The following is a 10,061-nucleotide window of genomic DNA, read 5'->3' as shown; positions in this document are numbered from 1 at the left end:
AACAAATATTCATGTATATGATATTATCTGAGAAACGCTCCGTGACTTTTTTTATATTTAAAATAAAATGTATACTAATACTAACATATACGGAGAATCAATAGGAAATTACCAATATATGTGGCATCTATTTTAAATGTCATCTTTATAATTGTTCGACAACTCATCTATAATAATAAATGTTCACCTCATAAATCGATCTAAATTACAACCATTTTTTTTAATGTTAAACCAATTTACATTTCATTGTATCTTTTAAAAACAAATTTACATCTAAATTTAATTTTCTATGGATATAGTCTAATAATATCCAACATCTCTCCTTTAAATTCTCTTTACCACTAACAATTTATTCCCTTTTCATATGTAACAAAAATAATTATTCTCATTTCCTTCCCTTAATTCAAATTTAGTAAAATCGAAAATAAATTATACACTAATTATACAAATTTACACAAATTCACCCATCTAAAACAAGTAATCTTCAAACAAACAACTAATTATCAACATTTACAATTAATAATAATATTTATAACAATAATTTAATGCCATTTTCTTAACAATGGCAGGATTATCACAAAATATTAGAATAATTTTTTCTCTAATAATCCTCATCATTGTTCAAATCGTCACGATACATGCGAAAAATGTTAACGTGCCGAAACTTAGCAAGGATTACTACAAGAAAACATGTCCTCGTTTCGATGACGTAGTTATTCAGCACGTAACAATTAAGCAACAAGAGACACCTTCGACGGCCGCGGCCGTCTTACGTGTTTTCTTCCATGATTGCATGGTTGATGGGTGTGACGCGTCGACGCTTGTGGCGTCTAACGCGTTTAACCCTAAGGCCGAGAGAGATGCGGACATTAATCTATCGTTACCAGGAGACGCGTTCGACCTTGTGACTCGAATTAAGACATCTCTTGAGATTCAGTGTCCAGGTGTCGTGTCGTGTACGGACATTCTCGCTACCTCGGCACGTAATCTTGTTAAGATGACGGGTGGTCCGTTTTATGAAATGCTTCTTGGTCGTAAGGATGGGCTTGTGTCACAGGTTTGGTACTCTCTAGTAAATTATTTTAATCATAATTCATAATTTTCAAAAACGGAGATTATTTTAGTAAGAGATTCTCATTAGAGAAAAAAAAAATTATATTCCAAGATTTTGATCATAATTCATAATTTTCTCACATAAAAAGATAAATTAACGAATTTATCGAATGAAATAAAAAGGGCGCATGTACATAATTTTAATTTTATTGGGCTCGGATTGCTAGGTGCATAGTTTTGACACCCAAAAACTTGCATATAACGGTTTAATCATACTGGTTAATAATCTAATTTGTACGGGTTTAAAACATATTATAATTGTTTCAATAAAACACACATGTTTCAATAATTTGTACGAGTTTAAAACATATTATGATTGTTTCAATAACACACACGAGTTTCAATTTTTTTTTTTTAATCTCAAAGCATTCGTACATGGTCAGCTATTTATATAGTTATTAATTAAAGGGAATGATAAATACAGCCCTTAGGGCTGTATTTAAGGAGCCATAAAAGGAAATAAATCCGTAATATTTATATTAATTGCATTGAGTAATATGTAATCTAATTCTTAATTCCTAAGTTAATACCTTATATAGAAGGTATTAAATGCTTAAATACAGCCCTAAGGACTGTATTTAACATTACCCTTAATTAAATTGTAAATTTATTTCTTTGATGGCTGGAGCCACTTTCTTGTCATGAACCCAAGATTCCCATCACATGTCATTTAACATCGTATATATCAACTAGCTTAATTAATAAAGTTATGAGCGATGATACTTGTAACCTGAATTCGTTCCCCATTAGTATCAAAATCGTTTTTAACTCTTTATACCAAAAAAAAAAATTAATCAACATGGTAGTTCAACATTTCCCTTACATTGTTCTATCTACATAAAAATCTAGGGTAATGATAAATACAACCCACTAGGTTGTATTTAAGAAACCAAAATAGGAAATAAATTCTTAATATATGCATTAAATGTATTGGTTAATGTGTAATTTAGTTCTTAATTCCTAAATGAATACCCAAATTAGAAGGTATTTAATACTTAAATACAACCCAGCGGGTTGTATTTAGCATTACCCAAAAATCTAACATGTTTTTTTTTTTTTTTTTTTTTTTTTTTTTTTTTTTTTTTTTTTTTTTTAAGGCTTCAAGAGTAAAAGGCAATTTGGCCCTTCCAAACATGACCATAACAGAAATAATAGACCAATTCAAGCAAAAGGGCTTCACAATCCAAGAAATGGTAGCCCTTGTAGGTGCACATACAATTGGATTTTCCCATTGCAAACAATTCAGCAATCGGATTTTCGACCACAACAAAAGCGGCCAAACCACTGAACCGAAAATGAACCCAAAATACGCCGAGGGGCTAAGGAAATTATGTGCCAACTACACCAAAGACCCTACTATGGCGGCGTTCAATGACGTGATGACACCTGGCAAATTCGATAATATGTATTATCGAAATTTGCAACGTGGGCTGGGCCTATTGTCTTCGGACCAGGCCATGTATGAGGATTCAAGAACCAAGCCCATTGTTGATCTTTATGCTGCAAATGAGACTGCTTTTTTTAATGACTTTGCTAAGGCTATGGAAAAGGTTGGCCTGTTTCAAATTAAGACGGATAAAGATGGTGAGGTTAGACACCGATGTGATCAGATTAATCACATTAAGGAAGTTTAATTGATTGAGATTAATTACAAAAAAAAAAGTGTAATTGAAGTGGAATAAAATCTCATTTTTTGTGCAGAATTTCGTGTTATCAACGCATTTTACTCGCATTATTTTGTATTTTTTTTGGGTTAAATCTTGTATTTCATGTAATTCACCTTTGTAATTAAAACATCGCACTATATTTTTTTCATGTTTACTATGAAAAGTACATGACATTTTTTCACACAGTTTAGTTAATACTCGAGTAGAATAATAATAATACTCTCTCTAACTCGATCAGTTAATAGTTACGTTTATTTTATTTACTCTGCACAAATAAAGCAAATGCAAACTCATTAGACGGTGGACTAGAATGGAATACAATTATTTTTGTTCTGGAATTCTACGTCTTTTTACGTGAAATTATGCATCCATGCTAAGAATTTCTCTCTTTTTCCATTAACTAGGTTTTTAAGCGTACGATGTGATAAACTGACAACTAGAAGTAACTAAGAATTTTGGGAAATTTCTAGTATTATCAAGGATGTGAAATTAGACCTTCATTTTTTCGATGAAGTGATAATTAAATATTGCTTTCGTGAAGCTAACAAGGTTGCTGACTTCATGGCTTCTAGGTGGTTTGTATTGGACATTAGACCTTCATTTTTTCGATGAAGTGATAATTAAACATTGCTTTCGTGAAATTAGACCTTCATTTTTTCTATTGGATATTCATGTCCAACTCTTTCGAGGTGGTTTGATAGCCGGTAGCTTTAACTTACCGCCCTCATTCGAAAGGATGAGATAGGTTGGTCTTACCCTAGAGGATCAACCTAATTTTCTTACCTAACCAAAAAAAAGGTAACTACGAATTTTCTTTACATGTCCATGTACAACATTTAGATGGACTTTTGAGATGGTCAAGTCCATGTAGAACACTAGGTGGACTTGTAAGATTGTCATTTAGTGCCTTAGTGGATCCCCTCGGTAATCCGAGAGTCTTATATAAAACCGTTTTAAATTAAATATTTAAGTCAATTAAATTTTGGTTTTACATTAAATTTGTACAAAACCATCTTATAAAAATATTAATATTTGTATTTAGGAAAAAATATTTGTTGAGTTAAGAAACTTACAAGTCACAAATAAGCTTTATTAGCCTCTTTTAACCATACAGAATACGAGTTTTAACTTTGTTTGCTTCGAAACTTCAGATTATATAATCTTATTGACGAACAACATATCCAAAGTATTGACAAATGTTCTTCTTTGTTTTTATCTAATGCTAAGATAGATAAATAATCATAAAACTTTAGACTACGTAGATATCATGTTAATCAAATATTTTAAGGAAGCAATGCGTAAGCGTTTACGTGAAACGGACTCATACTTTGTTCGCGACCATTATATTTAATACTTATAATAATATAATCTTCTTCATCAATGTAGAGCCATATTGTTTTTTTCTTTTATATAAATTTTGTTCAACTTAATAGTTAAAAATAATAACTCTGTTTCAGTGATTTGTTTATCTTAGATTAAAGTATATCTCAGAATGAATATAAAGTAAGAAAATGACTCAAGACAGAAATAATATTTTTTGTATTTTAATAATGAGGAAGCAATTCTGCTAGAATATATTATCTTACAACAACCCAGGTAGTAGTAGTGATAAATGATGTTGGCAAATGAATGATGCAAAACAACTGTAATGATTTATTTATATTATTGTTCTTTCTTCCAGCAATATCTTTGAACATCTATTATATGATCTAATCATAACTATAAATAATTTAATTTATATATCACCATACACTCCTTATATTTTATATACTTTACACAAGTGTACACACTATAATTTAATTCATTTGCCATAAAATATAACACAAATCTTGCTTTTTGTTAACAACCCCCAACTAGACAATAACAAATTCTCAAACAATACCATAAACATCTACTCCCTTTCATCTCGGTCATTTATTTACCTATTTTATTTTGGATTTCTCAGTCAATTGTTTACCTTTCTATTATGGGAATGCCTTTCATTAGCAATTTGAACCTCCACACTCAATTGGTCCACTTGTCCTCCATTAATTGATCTCTGCCTCTTTTTTTGGTCTTTATGCCAAAAGCAAAGGTAAACAAATGACCGCCACAGAAAGAGTAGCATCTAGATTAGTCGAGGTCCTCGAGGCAAAGTTGTTATCACCTTATTAGCCATCCTATTCGACTTAAATCCTGAACGACTTTTCTGGTATAAGTAAAGTCGTTTTTACAACATTAATTATCCTACCTGACCTAAATCTGGAGTAATTAAGTTGGTATAATTAGACTTACAAATTCAAAATGCTTAAAATATAAAATTAAACTAAAAAAAAAAAACTTTTTTCAGTTCCTCCCAAGTCCTAACCATTCTATTTGAGTGAAATCCGGAATAATTCAGATGGTATATTTAAATAAAAAATTGCTCAATATTGTGTACTACACATGCATACAAAACAAAACCATTATCAAATTACTAATAAAGGAACCATAACAATATTTAATAATTAAAATTAAAATCTAAGCTAATTAAGTCCTAAATGAAGATCTAAAGATTTACAATTTATTTTAGAAATATCTAAGGGCGAAGGCTTAATAACAACATGCCTACTTATTTCTGAACTGCACCTACTAATATTATTACTAGTATTATTATTACTTGCATGTGTTAACGTAAATTGATTTTGTTGATAAAATGGCATTTGAGGACGTCCATGATCTTGCTCGAAAGACGATCCGAAATTGATTTGAGACGATTCTTCATAAATAACATGATTATTATCATTGTTATATGAATGATCAAAGTACCATTGTTGTGTATTACCTGAAGAATTTTGAATAATATTATGATTATTATAATTATAATTATTATTTTGATAATTATAAGGTTGTTGTTGATGATGATGTAGGTAGAAATTGATGCTTGCTTTCTTTGCTTGTAATTGAAGTCTCTTTTTCTTTAACCTTTCCTTTTTATGAGCGTTTTGATGACCTCCTAAAGCTTGAGAATTCGCGAATTCTTTAAAACAATATTGACATTCGAATTTCTTTTGTTGTTCCCCTTCGACTTCAATAGTATTTGATGACAATGTCGTCCTGTCATCTTTCGGTTGAGCTCTGTCTCCAGATGAAATCGTGTTAGATGAATTTGTACTTTCGTCTCCATTATCGTGTAACAATAACATTTTTTCATCATGTATAGCCTCAGAAATCATTTCAGGACTAAGGCTCTGCTGTTGCTGTTGTTGCTGGTGAATCGTCTCAGTAATCTCAAACCCGAATAATTTGAGCTTCTTTTCGATACACTTATTATGATTAATAGTGTTATTATCTCCATACATGAGACTAGATGCATCTCTCACCATTTTCATTTTTCTTGCAAATAGTAAGTTTATGTGTTGAAGTTTAAGGAAACTTGGGTTTGAAATTTCTATAAATGTTGTTGTTGTGGTAATGACCTAGTTGTATTGGATTCCTCTAATATATATAGTGCAATTTGTAAGGGGTATTATTATGGCGACGCGTTGCATCTCAACTATCAAGCAACTTTTATTTTATTTTATTACGTACATCATGAGCAGCAAGGGTCAATTTAATAAAGTTTGATGCTAGAAAAAACAAATATATTAAGGTTAGATAAAAGAAGCCTATGCAAATGGGTTGCTTGCTTTTATTTTTTCTTGGTGAAATAGTACTTCTATTCCATAGATATTAACTTAAGTGCGGATGTCAGGTATAGCTTAATCGATAAAGTTATAAGAGGTGATAATTATTCGAGAGTACCTTGAAAAAAATTGTTGGATAGATAGTTGTTTTCAAAAACATTATATTTCAAATTTTTATATGAGTTCTTAATTCACTCGTTGTTGTCATAGGCACATAGCCCTTATATGTGGTACTATATCACACTCGAGTTTAGGCAAAAAAAAAAATACCCTTTTTAATTTACAATCGTCAAGTAATTCAGATACAACGATTAAAAGAATTCAATAAGAACCATAAAGGTGGCAAAACCGCCGCTTCTTAATATTAACATTGTTCCATTATTCGTAATAAATCTAATTCGAAATATCGAGCTAATTAAATTAAATCACCTCCTGATCCTTACCGCGTCGGTTGGTTAAGTCCTTAATGGTACAAAAAAAAAAGAATATTTTAAATTCTTTGGAATAAGGTTTCAAATATATATATATATATATATATATATATATAGAGAAGGGTTCTTATAAGGTCTTCATACCATATAAGGCCCTAAGTCCTTATAAGAACCCTTGGATGGAAGGGATGGAGGGGTGAGATTACATCTAAATTGGATGGCCACTAACCAATCTACCCTAATTTGCTCCTCATTGCAATTAAAGTTCTTACTAATCCACCCATCCTCCTTCTAATTCTCCCAACTCACTCACCCACTCATCATCCATTTCATTCATTCACTTCTTCAATCATTCACCCCCTCTCTCCTAATTCATTCTCTCCCAACAAAAAAAAAACCCAAAAAATAACAACAAAAACCAAACAACAACAAAAAAAAACCCAAAATAACCCCTCCTTCCTCCACCACACCCGACCCACGACAACCCCACCACACACCACAGCCGCACCAACCCGCCTGCCACAACCCCTCCTTCCTCCACCACACCCGACCCACCACAACCACCCCCACCAAACCCGCCGTCACCACAGCCGACCCACCACAGCCGCAACAACCCGCCACCAAACCCGCCGTCACCCCCCGCACCTCCTGCCGTCACCCTCCTCTCCTCCACCCCCGCACCTCCCCCGTCACCCTCCTCTCTCCTCCCCGTCACCCTCTCTCGCCGCCTCCCTTTCTCCTTTCTTTTTTTTTTTTTGTTCTTCATTTTCTTGTTCTTCATTTTTTTCAGATTCCTTTTTTTTTTTTTTTTTTTTTTTTGTTATTTGTTATTTGTTCTTATTTGTTTTTGTTATTTGTTTGTTGTTATTTGGTTTTTGCTTACCATCACGCCTCACAATTCACTTTTTCAGATTCACTTTTCCTTTTTTCTTTTTAGTTCATTTTTTTTGTTCTTCGTTTTTTTATTTGGTTATTTTTGTAATTTTGGTTGTTATTGTTATTTTTGTAATTTTGGTTGTTATTGTTATTTTTGTATAACTTCATTCTTCATATCTTTGTTTTTGTTAATTTTTTTATTTTGTTATTGTTATTTGGTTTTGTTATTGTTATTTGATTTTTTGGACTAAAGTTATACATCTTGTCTATTAAAGTTATACACTACGTGCATTAGAGTTATACACACGATATTTAAATTTGGTTTTTTTTATCGTTATTTGGTTTATTTTAGATTTCGGGTTTGGTTGGGTTGTTAGTTTTTTGGTTTTATTATTGTTATTTGGTTTTTTGTTTTTGTTATTATGAGTTTTTTTGGTTTTTGTTATTATTTTTTATTTGGTTGTTATTGTTATTTGATTTTTTGGACTAAAGTTATACATCTTGTCTATTAAAGTTATACACTATGTGCATTAGAGTTATACACACGATATTTAAATTTGGTTTTGTTATTTGGTTTTTTTCAGATTTCGGGTTGGGTTGGGTTGTTGGTTTTTTTTTTTTTTTTTTTTTTTTTTTTTATTTACTTATTATGTTGTTATTTATTTAGATCTAGTTTTTAGATTTTTAGATTTTTCATATTATTTTTTTGTTTTTTTGTTGTTATTTTTTTTTTTTTTGACTAGAGTTATACATCAAATGCCTAGAGTTATACATTGTATGTCTAGAGTTATACAGATTGTGACTAGAGTTTTACATCTTTTGACTAGAATTATAAATACTGTGACTAGAGTTATACATTAAATGCCTAGAGTTATACATTGTATGCCTAGAGTTATACATCATATGCATAGAGTTATACATTATATGACTAAAGTTATACAATTTTGGACTAAAGTTTTACAAATATGGACTAAAGTTATACATATGAAGGACTAGAGTTATACAAAAATGGACTAAAGTTATACAATTATGGACTAAAGTTATACAAAAATATGGACTCAAATATATAATGGACCTTAGATTTTTAGATTTGTTTTAGATTTTTCATATTATTTTTTTTGTTTTTTTGTTGTTATTTTTTTTTTTGACTAGAGTTATACATCAAATGCCTAGAGTTATACATTCTATGTCTAGAGTTATACAGATTGTGACTAGAGTTTTACATCTTTTGACTAGAATTATAAATACTGTGACTAGAGTTATACATTAAATGCCTAGAGTTATACATTATATGCCTAGAGTTATACATCATATGGATAGAGTTATACATTATATGGCTAAAGTTATACAATTTTGGACTAAAGTTGTACAAATATGGACTAAAGTTATACATATGAAGGACTAGAGTTATACAAAAATGGACTAAAGTTATACAATTATGGACTAAAGTTATACAACTATGGACTAAAGTTATACAAAAATTGGACTAAAGTTATACAAAAATGAACCAAAGTGACTAGAGTTATACATTGTATGACTAGAGTTATACAAACTGTGACTAGAGTTATACATTGTATGACTAGAGTTATACATTTTATGACTGAAGTTATACTCTTATGGAGTTATACATCAAATGCCTAGAGTTATACATTGTATGTCTAGAGTTATACAGATTGTGACTAGAGTTTTACATCTTTTGACTAGAATTATAAATACTGTGACTAGAGTTATACATTAAATGCCTAGAGTTATACAATTTTGGACTAAAGTTATACATTATATGACTAAAGTTATACAATTTTGGACTAAAGTTTTACAAATATGGACTAAAGTTATACATATGAAGGACTAGAGTTATACAAAAATGGACTAAAGTTATACAACTATGGACTAAAGTTATACAAAAATATGGACTCAAATATATAATGGACCTTAGATTTTTAGATTTGTTTTAGATTTTTCATATTATTTTTTTTGTTTTTTTGTTGTTATTTTTTTTTTGACTAGAGTTATACATTAAATGCCTAGAGTTATACATTGTATGTCTAGAGTTATATAGATTGTGACTAGAGTTTTACATCTTTTGACTAGAATTATAAATACTGTGACTAGAGTTATACATTAAATGCCTAGAGTTATACATTATATGCCTAGAGTTATACATCATATGCATAGAGTTATACATTATATGACTAAAGTTATACAATTTTGGACTAAAGTTTTACAAATATGGACTAAAGTTATACATATGAAGGACTAGAGTTATACAAAAATGGACTAAAGTTATACAATTATGGACTAAAGTTATACAACTATGGACTAAAGTTATA

At 30.3% G+C, this 10,061-nt stretch overlaps 2 protein-coding genes across 2 annotated transcripts; one reads left to right on the top strand and one right to left on the bottom strand.

Moving 5' to 3' along the window:
- Window positions 1-362: 362 nt before the first annotated feature.
- Window positions 363-2,960, top strand: LOC141644244 (peroxidase 6-like). Its single transcript, XM_074453712.1, has 2 exons — window positions 363-1,057; window positions 2,211-2,960. The coding sequence occupies exons 1-2, from the start codon at window positions 563-565 to the stop codon at window positions 2,745-2,747; spliced, it is 1,032 nt and encodes a 343-aa protein (XP_074309813.1). The 5' UTR covers window positions 363-562; the 3' UTR covers window positions 2,748-2,960.
- A 2,324-nt stretch (window positions 2,961-5,284) lies between these two features.
- LOC141632525 (uncharacterized) lies at window positions 5,285-6,195 on the bottom strand. Its single transcript, XM_074445071.1, has one exon. It carries the CDS (start codon window positions 6,128-6,130, stop codon window positions 5,285-5,287), a length of 846 nt encoding a protein of 281 aa, XP_074301172.1. The 5' UTR covers window positions 6,131-6,195.
- Between the last annotated feature and the right edge of the window lie 3,866 nt (window positions 6,196-10,061).

Source organism: Silene latifolia, chromosome 2 (genome assembly GCF_048544455.1).
Source record: "Silene latifolia isolate original U9 population chromosome 2, ASM4854445v1, whole genome shotgun sequence".
Classification (NCBI taxonomy): Eukaryota; Viridiplantae; Streptophyta; class Magnoliopsida; order Caryophyllales; family Caryophyllaceae; genus Silene; species Silene latifolia.
This window is presented reverse-complemented; position numbering and strand designations above follow the sequence as displayed.

Excerpts from the sequence above, each read along its gene's own strand:
- LOC141644244 (XM_074453712.1), top strand. The coding sequence starts at position 563 with ATGGCAGGATTATCACAAAATATTAGAATAATTTTTTCTCTAATAATC. Across the intron at positions 1,058-2,210 it reads AGGATGGGCTTGTGTCACAG|GCTTCAAGAGTAAAAGGCAA; the intron begins GTTTGGTACTCT and ends TTTTTTTTTAAG.
- LOC141632525 (XM_074445071.1), bottom strand. The coding sequence starts at position 6,130 with ATGAAAATGGTGAGAGATGCATCTAGTCTCATGTATGGAGATAATAAC.